Genomic DNA, 13295 nt, shown 5'->3' on the forward strand with positions numbered 1-13295 from the left:
TCTGGTCTCAGGAAGCTGTCAGTATCGCACACCCAGTGCAGCCCCTTTACCAACGGAAATGCTCCCCTCACCCCAGGTTTCGTGGTCCTCTGTGCTCCCCTCCTGTGTCAGTGTGGATTAGTCAGGAAAACTGAACCCCACCATGGGAGAGGGAGTTCCATGCAGGGAGTTAGTTACGGAGGTGATGAAAGAGGGAGGAAAAGTTAGAAAGGGTAGAACAGTGGTGCATGAGACAACTCAGAGCTTAGCAAAGGCAGGAAGCTGCTCCCACCCCAGGGCTGGAGGGACTCAGGGAGGCAGCGCCTCCACCAAAGGGTCCACCCTCCAGAGCAGAGCCCAGGAGCCCAGCTGTCAGAGTGGGGACCACAGAGCTCGTGTCCTGACTGTAGACTCACCCTGTCTTCCATGTCTGTGACTCTGTGGTGCCCCCTGCATCGTGTTCACCTGCTTCTGACTCAGCACCTGCCGTCCCCACCGTCAACACAGTGGTTTGTTCCCAGATACATGAAACCGTGTCCCTGCACCTTCTGTCCATGGAAACTTACACATGGTGCCTGCCCTGCCCTGATGGTTTCTCCTGCCTTAATATAGTAGATTTATCTCCTGCTTGGTGTTTCTCGGCATAATGCTCTTGAAGCATATATAGAAAGTACCACTAAAATTCCATCTTAAAGGCCACTCTATGTGAATGCTAATACAGACTTTATATGACTCATTAGCAGATTTTTTTTCCAGTAAACACATAGATTTATCTATTTATTTTTTGTAGATTAATTTTAAATCAGTTTGATATACAATGCAGATTGGTTCTGCAGTTTTTAATGAACTGAAATAAAAGTATCTATATACAACAGTGTCTGCCTGTGCAACAAATATCTGTAAGGTAAACTAAGGGACTTATTTGTACTACAGTCTATGTGAAAAAAACAGATGAAAAATCTGAAAAGGTTTCTATATACCTTATAGAGTAAAAAAAAATCAAATTATTAATAACTCAAGGTACTAAACTGCTAAAGGAAGAGGAACAAGGCTGTGAGGCTTTCCTTGTAAACTCTAACTCCATATTATGGTTTTGTTAGAGCAGCATTCAAAATTACAGTAGAGGCTTCATCAGCTACATTTTCACAGAAATACCTACAGTGTTAACATTACTGTGTGGCAACATGTTCCTGTCTACCTAAATGACAATGATGCCTTTGCAGCTAATATTTACCACTTTGGGAGAATGGAAATTCTATGTATTCTCAACTGAATCTTGTATCTTCTAGCACTCACTAAAGACTAACAGTCATGGCACAATTGTGAGGTACCTAGGTTGTTACTACTGAGGGAAACACAAAGATGTAAGCCTGGCCTTTCCCCAGAAACCTCTGAAGCCAGAGATTTTAAACAATTAAGGCCCTTGAAAACACTAGAGATATGTACAGATTTGCAAGGAAAAGAAACTCTAGCTGTACCAGCAAGTAATGAAGAAACAGTAAATCTTCATTTTATGAACCTTTAATTATCCAAATGTAAGGAAATTTGACTTAAGAAATGGACAAAAGCAATTTGTCATTTCTTACCATAAAATATTGAAAACCAAGTGCTAAATTCAACCACTATAGACTAAAGAAACCAAAACAAAAAATCCTTAGTAATTGGAGCGTTAATGAGCAAAAGCTCATTTTAAATTGATTTGAGCCCCTGAGCTAATTCTGTGTGTCAAAGGCAGGGAAGAGGGATCCCTCTAAACTGGAATAAACTAGTGCTTCATAAGGAAACTAAAGAGATGAAAGTATGCATGTTATCACACCACAGGGACTGAAAGTGGTAAAGGGTGGGAGAGAAGAAAGAAAAAGTATGATCTGTTTACCCAGGGCAATCATCATTAAAAATCCACAGTAATCTGACCAACTAAATTTTTTTCTGAAATTACACTTCTCACACTTACTGTGTTAAAACTTAAAATGATGTCTTATTAAACAGTAACTGATTCTAAAACAACTTCTTTCTTGCCGCATAAAAGTTACTTTTCGAGAAAGCTTGGTGGAAATCTTTTTGAGGCACAACAGTGTTAGGATAATTTTTTAAAGTACAGAGGAAAATAAAATTAAATCAACTTTATACTTTTTATTAGCCACAAGAAAACTTTTGGGTGGTTCAATAGATGAAGGCTTTTGACTTTGTATAACATCATTTAAGTCACTTGAGTTTTGAATAAAATACGGATGTTTTCAATTAAATGCTAACACTTAAGTATCTTAAAGCAGGTTTTTTACTGCCCACATCGACAGTTACATCCTCAGACCAACTTTTCCCTTTTTTAATGTGAAATATCGAATCACCAAAATTTTAGGTTAAGTTTACCTGTCAGGCTGTCTTTAAGGCTCTGTTTTTTAATTTCTCAAAGATATAAGGTGCTTTACAAGTATGAACAATATGCTGCTATACTTTACTATTTTTCTTGTAGAAAGAATAACTGTTATTAAGCACAGAATTTTGCTCTAAGGCTACTAAATTTGTAAATCTATTCCACTTTGGAAATGATAGCCAAAAATTCACCTGATTGATGCTGCTTCAGGATATTCTTCTCAATTCTGGTCACTAAACTACAGCCTGAGTTCAAATAAAAATAACACAGCTTTCAGGCTTTAAAATGACAACATTTAAACTGCCAAGAGAGTCATGAGGTTGTCTGCACAGGACAATGTTTTCCATCACTTACTGAGTTGTAGCTGACATGTCAAGAAGAGAGAACCAATACCACAGCAACAGTCATTTAAGGTAAAAGAAGACACAAGGTTTCATGCAGAATGTTTTAAATATTCCCTTGAGCAAAGTGATTTAACTGATTCTTCTTCAAGGGCAGTGCTCATATGGGAACAATTAAAGGTTCTAGAATAACATCTTCCACATGGGACATATTGAAAGATAATATTGTGGTTTCAGTTAGTTACACACCAGTTCTTGTTAATTTAGCAGGTCTGTTTTCACAGTGTAGTAGTTTTGTTTTTTAGATCTGCAGAATTTATACAGAAAGAAAATGACACCCTGCACACCCAAGACAAAGACATTTCCTCCAAAGAAACTGGATGCGTCAAAGGCAGACTTTGGCACAGGTTGGGAAGTCGGAGTTAAGAGTGGTGTTAGTTGTACCTGACGTGGTCGCTGTGGTGGGAGCTGAGGAGGGGAAGGCAGAGTCGTGGTTTTAGAATTGGTTGGCGTTGGTTGGCAGTGGGCACAGAACAGAATTCAGCACCTGGCAGTCACTAATGTTGAGTTATCTGAACAGTAGCTTTTACCTTTCATTCAGTCCAAATGCAGGTAGTATTAGCAACCTTAGTATCAAAATAGGAAACACAGCTGTTGTGGTTTCCCAGATTTCTGGTGCTGGAGAGGTGCTCCTCAGGAGTGGCGGTACTGGGGTTCTTGTGGTGCTGAGTAAAGCCAAGCTGTAGTCACGTCAGGGCCAGGGTGATGCCCTGAGCCAGTCATCACACAGAGTGTGGCCAGGCAGCCCGCAGCCCAGAGCAGTGGGTGGGAGAGCCTGGACATTGCATCCTCTGTGCCGGTGTTCAAGTGGACTTGGGGCACCCAACGCTGTCTGTCCTTCTGTCCCTTGCATCCTCCCACCCCCAGTGTGTGCAGGTGTCCATTGAATTGCTTTTGTGTGAAACTATGCAGCATTTTAAAGTGAACTATCTTGTTGTTTCAAGAGCTTAATAACATGGTCACAGACTTCTGTGTAAATTGCACTGTAGTCCAGAACACCCTGTCCTGTTGTCCTGGCCTTGCCTATGGAAGGACTGTGCCCCTTGCTGGGGTCATTAGTAATTAGGGCTGTCAGGTTAGGTCATGGGTGGCTGTCCGGTTAGGTCATGGGTGAGAGAGCCCTCGGAGGGGAAGGGGAAGACACGGGTTTTGGAGAGGAGCTGAGTCTGAATGAAGCCCCTTCTGGGCTGAGAGGCAGGAGACAGACGTGAGCTCTGTAACCTGCTCCCCTAGACAGCCAGGTGAGCAGGTGGGGAAGGTTTCAGGAACCCTGGTCTCATTCATGGAATGATGGGACTTGGTCTCGATCTTTATGCTTTAAAATGAGTGGTCCCAGGACTTCTCTGGTGGTCCAATGGTTGAGAATCCACCTTCCAGTGCAGGGGACGTGGGTCCCCGGTGAAGAACTAAGATCTCACATGCTATGGAGTGATTAAGCCCACATACTGCAACAAAGACTCAGAGCAGCCAAAATAAGAAAAATGGCTCTGTGGGGGCCTGCAGATCTCATGGGACCGTGGTTTCGAACTGTGTGCACAGAGTCTGGGCTCAGATGATAATCCTTGTGTCAGTGTCCCCCAGCCTGGATAACCAGTGGAGGAGGGGACCCAGCAGCCTTGGACTGTTGTGTGCTGCCCCCTTCTGGTCACTGCAGAGCAGTGCCGGATCCTGAAGCCTGAACAGTGAGGGAACCATGTCTGGCCCTGACAGACAGACGGTTCAATTCAGTTCAGTCGCTCAGTTGTGTCCAGCTCTTTGTGACCCCGTGGACTGCAGCACACCAGGCTTCCCTGTCCATCACCAACTTCCAGAGCTTACTCAAACTCATGTCCATCGAGTCAGTGATGCCATCCAACCATCTCATCCTCTGTCATCCCCCTTCTCCTCCCGCCTTCAATCTCTCCCAGCATCAGGGTCTTCTCAAATGATTCATTTCTTTGCATCAGGTGGCCAAACTATTGGAGTTTCAGCTTCAGCACCAGTCCTTCCAGTGAATATTCAGGGCTGATTTCCTTTAGGACGGACTGGTTGGATCTCCATGTTGTCCAGGGGACTCTCAAGAGTCTTCTCCAACACCATAGTTCAAAAGCATCAATTCTTTGGTGCTCAGCTTTCTTTGTAGTCCAAATCTCACATCCATACATGACTCCTAGAAAAATCATAGCTTTGACTAGATGGACCTTTGTTGGTAAAGTAATATCTCTGCTTTTTAATATGTTGTGTAGGTTGGTCATAGCTTTTCCTTGAAGGAGCAAGCATCTTTTAATTTCATGGCTGCAGTCACCATCCACAGTGATTTTGGAGCTCCAAAAAATAAAGTCTGTCACTGTTTTAATTGTTTCCCCATCTATTTGCCATGAAGTGATGGGATTGGATGCCATGATCTTAGCTTTCTGAATGTTGAGTTTTAAGCCAGCTTTTTCACTCTCTTTCACTTTCATCAAGAGGCTCTTTAGGGGAGCCGGGGGAGCTGCTCTCGTAGCTCCCCCTGGCCCTCGGCCCAGCTGCTCGAGGGGGAGGAGTTACCGCCGTTCTTCGGCATCAGAAGTCACCATGATGGCTGTGACCTAAAATCCTCAGGAAGCCCCGGGGTCATGGCCCAGAAGCACCCCGGAGAAGGAGGGTTGTGTGGAGCCCACCACAGTGGTGGTGCCTCCCTCAGGACTTTAGGACCCTCTGTGGACCCTGACATACTTTCATTCTCAGGACTCAGGGACTCAGCGGCGCCTGCCCCTAATGGTACCCGCTGCCTCACAGAGCACTCTAGTCCTAAGTACACACAGCCCCCAAATCCAGCCCACTGGTCGGATCCAAGCCATGGACCCCCAAGGGGTCCAGGACCCCCTCTGGCTGAAGAGGACCCTGATCAGAGTGAGGCATCTTCAGAAGAGTCAGGAGTGGACCAGGAACTCTCAAGAGAGAATGAGGCTGGGTACCAGGATGATGGGAACTCTTCTTTCCTTTCCATTCCGTCTACTTGTAACTGCCAGGGAACCCCTGGAATCCCTGAAGGGCCTTACTCTGAGGGAGGAGATAACTCTTCTAGCAACTTTTGCCACCATTGTACCTCTCCAGCTTTGGGGGAAGATGAAGAGTTGGAAGGGGAATATGATGAAGAGGAACCTCTTAAGTTTCCCAGTGATCTTTCACGTGTGCACAGTGAAAAGAAACCTGCACCCCGGAGACAACGGCACCGTGTTCCAGCCAAGGAGGACACTCGGGAGGGTGGACGAAGAGATCCCAGATCCCCTGGTCGACATCGGCTGGGCCGGAAACGGAGTCAGGCAGATAAACGCAGAGGACTGGGATTGTGGGGAGCAGAGGAACTGTGTCAGCTTGGACAGGCAGGCTTCTGGTGGCTGATCGAACTGCTAGTATTAGTGGGGGAGTACGTGGAGACTTGTGGCCATCTCATCTATGCATGCAGGCAGCTGAAAGGCAGTGATCTGGACCGTTTACGTGTCTGGGTGGGAGTGTGGGCAGGGCGGCTGGGGGGCTGGGCCCAGGTGATGTTCCAGTTTCTGAGCCAGGGGTTTTGCTATGGGGCAGGGCTGTTCACCCGTTTTCTTAGGCTTGTGGGTGCTTTGCTGCTTCTGGCTCTGGCCCTTTTGTTGGGCTGTTTACAGTTGGGCTGGCGGTTTCTGGTAGGATTGAGTGACCGGCTAGGCTGGAGGGGTAAAGCCACCTGGCTCTTCTCTTGGCTGGCTTCTCCCACCTGGCAGCGTTGCCTGATTCTGCTGAGAGAGAGCAGGCCCTGGCAGCAGCTGGTAAGAATAGTTCAGTTGGGTTGGCTGGAGTTACCTTGGGTCAAACAGAGGACCAATAGGCAGGGGAATGCACCTGTAGCTGGTGGTCGTTACTGCCAGCCTGAAGAGGAAGTGGCTTGACTCTTGACCATGGCTGGGGTTCCTGAGGATGAGCTAAACCCTTTTCATGTGTTGGGGGTTGAAGCCACAGCATCAGATGTTGAACTGAAGAAGGCCTATAGGCAGCTGGCAGTGATGGTTCATCCTGACAAAAACCATCATCCTCGGGCTGAGGAGGCCTTCAAGGTTTTGCGGGCAGCTTGGGACATTGTCAGCAACCCTGAAAGACGGAAGGAATATGAGATGAAACGAATGGCTGAAAATGAGCTGAGCCGGTCAGTGAATGAGTTTCTGTCCAAGCTGCAAGAAGCAATGAATACTATGATGTGCAGCCGATGCCAGGGAAAGCATAGGAGGTTCGAAATGGACCGGGAACCTAAGAGTGCCAGATACTGTGCTGAGTGTAATAGGCTGCATCCTGCTGAGGAAGGTGACTTTTGGGCAGAGTCAAGCATGTTGGGCCTCAAAATCACCTACTTTGCGCTGATGGATGGAAAGGTGTATGATATCACAGAGTGGGCTGGATGCCAGCGTGTGGGAATCTCCCCAGATACCCACAGAGTCCCTTATCACATCTCATTTGGTTCACGGATGCCAGGCACCAGTGGGCGGCAGAGAGCTACTCCAGATGCCCCTCCTCCTGACCTTCAGGATTTCTTGAGCCGGATCTTTCAAGTACCCCCAGGCCAGATGTCCAACGGGAACTTCTTTGCAGCTCCTCAGCCCAGCCCTGGGGCCACTGCAGCCTCCAAGCCCAACAGCACAGTACCCAAGGGAGACGCCAAACCGAAGCGGCGGAAGAAAGTGAGGAGGCCCTTCCAACGTTGACACCCCTTCTCTTTCCTCCAATCAATGTCAGGGAGTCAAAAGGGCTGTGTACAGCACCAGATGGAATTTGATTTGTTTATTTTTAAATATTTAAAAAAGGGAAAATTTTAAGGTCAAATTGTTCACTCAGTACTTTTAGGAAGCCCTGGAACCACTCTCCCTCCTCCACCAGCACCCAGGAACTGAATCTTTTCTTCTGACAATACCAAAGAAGTAGGGAATGTCTAGGACAAAGAACCTGGGGCCTGGACCTGGGCTGGACGGTATTTCCCATAGTGTGGGAACTGGGTATTTCCCTGGGGTCTGTATGCCTTTATCTTGTCTTTTGCTTCTTAGAGCAGATGACACTCCCTCCACCCCCAAACGAGTCTATCATATTTCTTGACTCATTTCAGGAGGGAGCCCCCTCCTTTGCCCCAGTATACTAGTTAAAAGAACAAGAAAGCATGTAACCCTAATTATAGGAGATACATAAGAGTTCAGAGAGTGGGAACTCTGACCTTGTGGGTAATCACCCAACTTCATGCTTGTTGCTGCAGGGATGGCCAAAACTAATCATTTTTAAAAAACAAGATTCATGCCCTCTGCCCTTGGGTGAGGGGGAAGGGTAAAGGGGCTCCCGGCAGCCCCCTTATGATCCAAGGGTTTGTATTTTTTTAAGTTTGTTCATATTTGTATGTACATATCTATTTAAAGCCAGGGGATTATCTTTCTATAAATATGTAACTGGCAAAAAAAAAAAAAAAAAAAAAAGAGGCTCTTTAGGTCCTCTTCAGTTTCTGCCATAAGGGTGGTATCATCTGCATATCTGAGGTTATTGATATTTCTCCCAGCAGTCTTGATTCCAGCTTGTGCTTCATCCAGCCTGGCATTTCCCTTGAAATGACAGACTAAGGGGCTGCAATAGGAAGCTGATGTTTGTAGGTGGTTCACTATTTTGTAGTCATAACTGAGTGAAAAGTAGTAAAGTAGGAATCCCAAGTGTCAGGCAGGAAGAAAGGAGTGGAGAAGCTTAGAAAGCTTACAAAATATTTCTGTGTGTTAAAATCTAGCTTCTTGTTGTTAATTTGTCATTCTCCAAATCTGAAACTAGTTTTTTTTTTTTTGGTGATGAAAAATCATTGTCATTATTTTAGTATGTGAATGTTGTATAATCAGTTCAGTGCTTTCCAGAAAATATTTTCAGTTTGAAGGTTATCTAGACTTTTAATCCAGACTCTGTGCTTTTAGTCTTTAGGGCATTTTACTTAATCATGTGTAACCACTAATTTTTTTTTCTTGACACAGAAGGTACTGGCAATTTTATTAACATTTTGAATATGTAAACACACACGGACACACACCCTTAAGTCTACCAGGAATCCAACCTGTGATTGGCTTGATGAGTACTTTGTTTTTCTCCCTCACATTGCTCTTGCGTGTACCTTCATGTTTTTTGTTTTTCTTATAGTACAAGTACTTTATTGGTCCTATTTAGCCGGGACAGGTAATGCATGTAAGACATTGGAAATTGAGTCTTTATCACTTTACCCCACAATGTCATTAATTTCTTTATTCCCCAATTGTTGTGTTTGTGCTACAGTAGTTCAGTTCAGTTCAGTCGCTCAGTCGTGTCCAACTCTTTGCAACCCCTGAATTGCAGCACGCCAGGCCTCCCTGTCCATCACCAACTCCTGGAGTTCACTCAGACTCACGTCCATAGAGTCAGTGATGCCTGTTTACTTATAAGAATTAATTTACCAAGAGTGGCTTCTTCATATAAAGTGCCCCTTTGCTTGCTGAGCATTACTGAGGTTCATTCTATATGGAATGAAAATGGAGACATTTGTGGAGATTTCAAATTATTTATTGAGGGGCCAGGCACACCAGGCACTTATGCTGCCACCTTGTGGATTAATGAGATAGACAGTTAAAACCAAGGGTCATGATGAAAACTTGAAAAGGAAGTAAAAGTGTTAGTCTCAGTCATGTCCGACTCTTTGCGACCCCATGGACTGTAGCCCGCCAGGCTCCTCTGTCCCTGATATTCTCCAGTCAAGAATACTGGAGTAGGTTTCCATTCTCTTCTCCAGGGGATCTTCCTGACCCAGGGATCGAAACCCAGATCTCCTACATTGCAGGCAGATTCTTTACCGTCTGAGCCACATGATTAAAAACCTCCCACACTGAATATTGTATTAAGCACATTATTTTTAATAAACTAGCGTGCATCCTTCAGTTTGCACTTCAGGCAGGTGCCTTGTCATCTCTGCTATTTAAAATCTGTGGGTGTCTAGAGCTGTGTCTGGAAATCTGGCAAGAGAAGGAGCCTTCCTAAAGGCAGCTAAAACTTCTTCAACACCCCAAAGAGAGGATTGGATGAAAAGGCCTCTTGGGCACAGTATATTGAAATAGGAAGGAGAAAAATGTTGGTTAATGTTAGCATATCAATAACTATTACATTATTTTCTCTATTTTCTAAAGTAAGGTATGTGTTACTTTATTGAAATGGGTACATTTTTATAAACTTTCATTTGCAGGAATCAGAAACCCCAGCTCTACGAGGCCTTTCCTTTACTGTCAGACCCGGTGAACTGTTAGCTGTGGTTGGACCTGTGGGAGCAGGAAAGGTAAGTTGTGATGCCCTTGATGCAACACCACAGCCCCTGTTAAATTCTCAAGAGTGGAGCCCAAAGCTGAGTGTGACACAGTTTGAATGTATCTAGAACGGTGTTTCCCTAGGTGTGTTCCATGCAATATTAGTTTTGTGAGAAGGTTTTGTGGCCACATAACCCTGGATAAATGCACACTGTGCTTTCCTTCTTGGTGCTTTGCGTTGCACAGTGGGGAACTGGTGTCAGGAATTTGGACGTCTCAGTGAAGGAGATTATCTATGTGGCAGCTGTTCAGGTTGGATGGAGACAATAGGGGCTTCTTTTTGTCACGGTGGCCCCTCCAGGAAGTCTGGAGGTGGTAAAGGCTCTTCTAGGAAGTTCTGAGCATTTCCTTATGTGACTTGACTTGGTCCCATCAGTGCACATGCAGTGAAGGTGCAGCCACGTGCTAGAGATAAAGGTACAGACTTGAGCAAGATCCCGACTCTGCCTTTCAGAGGCAACCAATTTCCAGGGCAAGACAGATATGCAGACAGCTTATTTCAGCCCAGTGTGGTGAGCACTCTGAAGTTGTGGATACGGATACGTCATTTCTGTGTGTTACAGGAGATTTGAAGGGCGTGTGTAGGTGCACTTAGTGTCCTGTGTTTCGTATGACAAAATCTGGAAACCTAAATGTGGGATGTGCACACGAGAGGGTGAGGATTTCCTCTATTAAGGGCTTTTAAAATTTTTATTTTTAAAAATTGGAGAATAATCACTTTACAATATTGTGTTGGTTTCTACCATACATCAACATGAATGAACAGCCATAGGTATACAAATGTTTCCTCTCTCTTGAATCTCTTTCCCACCTCTCACCCTGTCCTACCACCCTAGGTTGTCGCAGAGCACAGGATTTGAGCTTCCTGGGCACGATGGACTTTTATTCTTCAAATACAACTAGCTCAGAGTTCTTTTAACTAATAATCTTTGGATATATTCTTACACATACCTTAAAATTTTTTTAATATATTTTAAAATTTATTTGGTTGCACTGGGTCTTGGTTGCAGTGCATGAGGCCTCTAATGTGGCATGTGGGCTGAGTTGCCCTGGGGCATGTGGGATCTTAGTTCCCTGACCAGGGGACCAGGGATTTAACCAGAGCCTCTGTCATTGGAAGGTGGATTCTTTTTTTTTTTTTTCAGTGTTTATATCCTGAATGTACTTATTATTTTTTTAACTTTTTATTTTGTATTGGGTGGTAGCCAATTAACAATGTTCTGATAGTTTCAGGAGAACAGTGAAGGATGTATGTCAGCCATACGTACACATGCATCCATTTTCCCCCAAATTCCCCTCACGTCCAGGCTGCCACATAACATTGAATAGAGTTCCATGACTGATAGAGTAGGTCCCTGTTGGTTATCCATTTCAAATATAGCAGTGTGTACCTGTCCATCCTGAACTCCCAAACTGTCCCTTCTGCCCATCCTGGAAGGTGGATTCTTAACCACTGGACCACCAGGGAAATCCCCACATAGCTTTTTTTCTTGTTGTTGCAAAATACATTTAATGATGAAAACTTTATATAATTTACTGCCTATATTTGATGTTACAAACTTTAGCATCTTTGAGATAGGCAGGATCCTTGTATGTAACTGGCATAAACCCCCAAATTTGAGCTCTTAATTGCTTCTGTGATTTCTTTTTTTTTTTTTTTTTTGTTCCCACAAAGACCTGTTATGTGCCTTCCATAAATGCATCCAGTAAATGGAGAAATAAACTAGGATAAAAGCTGTAGATTCTTATAATCTACACATTTTTCATACAAGATACATTTTTTCAGAGGCTTCTTATAAGGATTTTCCATTGGAATAGGCAGGTCCCTGTTGCTGGTTACTTATTTATATTGTGAACAACTTCTCCACAGCCCTGCATGAATCCCAGGATTTGTGAGGCAGACAACAGCTGTTGTGAAACGCGTCAACTTTCTCTTTCCTGGCCCACTGCAAAGAGCTACCATAGCGGCCATGGTTCCTTGCTCCTCCCCTCCCCACATAGTTTTTTAAGAAAAAGTATTTGTCAAGGAACAGATACCAGATGCAAGAACAATTGCATTAAACATCAGATACAGAAAGCACACATCATGCTGGTCTTCTCTGTTAGTGAAGGATGTTAATCATTCTTAGTCATTGCTGAGTAGAGCACTTCATTTGGGGGAAACTGTGGCAGGGTGGAATGTTACAGTATTAATATTCCTTATCAACCTTTAGTCTACATTGACCAATAATGCTGTTTTCCATTTTTTCCTGCAACTTCCAGAGCTGTACTTTATCCTGTTCTGATATCACTGATCAAGCACCAGGGTGGGGTCGGCTATGCTGCGGGGCGTGTTCCGTGAGTGCTGCCTGTTCACATGTATGTGTTGCTGTCTGTTTCAGTCGTCACTGTTACGTGCTCTGCTGGGAGAGCTGCCCCCGAGCCAGGGGAAGGTCACCGTGCATGGGAGGATCGCGTATGTTTCTCAGCAGCCCTGGTTGTTTCCAGGAACTGTGAGGAGTAACATTTTATTTGGGAAGAAATATGAGAAAGACCGATATGAAAAAGTAATAAGGGCTTGTGCTTTGGAAGAGGTGAGTAATGACTCTTGAGTTGCATGTACTCAGATTTCAAATAATGATAATATTGGTTTAACCTCTAAGATTTGTTGAAAGTTCTTTTTATTTGATTTTGAAAGGTCTTTTATTTGTTCCTTTAAGCTGGACTTCTAAGTAAGTATGCAGTCATATACGTTGTTGTTTTAATTCTGGTGTGATAATGATGGTCACAGAATGCCTTTGTTTCATTTGGTGAAGTTTCATTCACTCTTAGATTCTTTTTGTAATGGACAATTAACAAAAATTTGTAAGAATAGAGAGCACTCTGTAATGAACTCTCATGTTCCCACCCCGGGTTCAGCCAGGGTCAGCTGGTGGCCAGTCTTGCTGGGTCTTTACCCCTGCCCTGTGCCACCCCTCCACCCAACATCCCACCCCATCACCTGGTATTCCAAAGCAGATCCTAGACCTCAGGTTAGTTCATCTGTAGACACTGTTGTTCAGTCACTAAGTCCTATCCAACTCTTTTTGACCCCGTGGATTACAGCACGGCTTCCCTGTCCTTCACCATCTCCTGGAGCTTGCTCAGACTCATGTCCACCAAGTCGGTGATGCCATCTAACCATCTCATTCTCTGTCATCCCCTTCTCCTCCTGCCCTCAGTCTTTTCCAG

The 13295-nt window shown here is 44.5% G+C and overlaps 1 protein-coding gene and 3 pseudogenes across 1 annotated transcript in view; 2 read left to right on the plus strand and 2 right to left on the minus strand.

Moving 5' to 3' along the window:
- The window catches only part of LOC138089046 (ATP-binding cassette sub-family C member 4-like), a 197552-nt gene that overhangs the window by 48345 nt on the left and 135912 nt on the right, over positions 1 to 13295 (plus strand). The window contains exons 12-13 of the mRNA XM_068984369.1: positions 9968 to 10057; positions 12467 to 12658. Of these exons, the coding sequence (XP_068840470.1) occupies positions 9968 to 10057; positions 12467 to 12658 (282 nt within the window). The remainder of the gene's footprint in view (positions 1 to 9967; positions 10058 to 12466; positions 12659 to 13295) is intronic.
- On the minus strand, positions 2953 to 3537 carry LOC138089309 (sialomucin core protein 24 pseudogene; annotated as a pseudogene).
- LOC138089214 (dnaJ homolog subfamily C member 14 pseudogene) lies at positions 5349 to 7657 on the plus strand (annotated as a pseudogene).
- Positions 11619 to 12057, minus strand: LOC138089327 (small ribosomal subunit protein bS18m-like; annotated as a pseudogene).

This window comes from Capricornis sumatraensis, chromosome 12, assembly GCF_032405125.1.
Source record: "Capricornis sumatraensis isolate serow.1 chromosome 12, serow.2, whole genome shotgun sequence".
Taxonomy (NCBI): domain Eukaryota; kingdom Metazoa; phylum Chordata; class Mammalia; order Artiodactyla; family Bovidae; genus Capricornis; species Capricornis sumatraensis.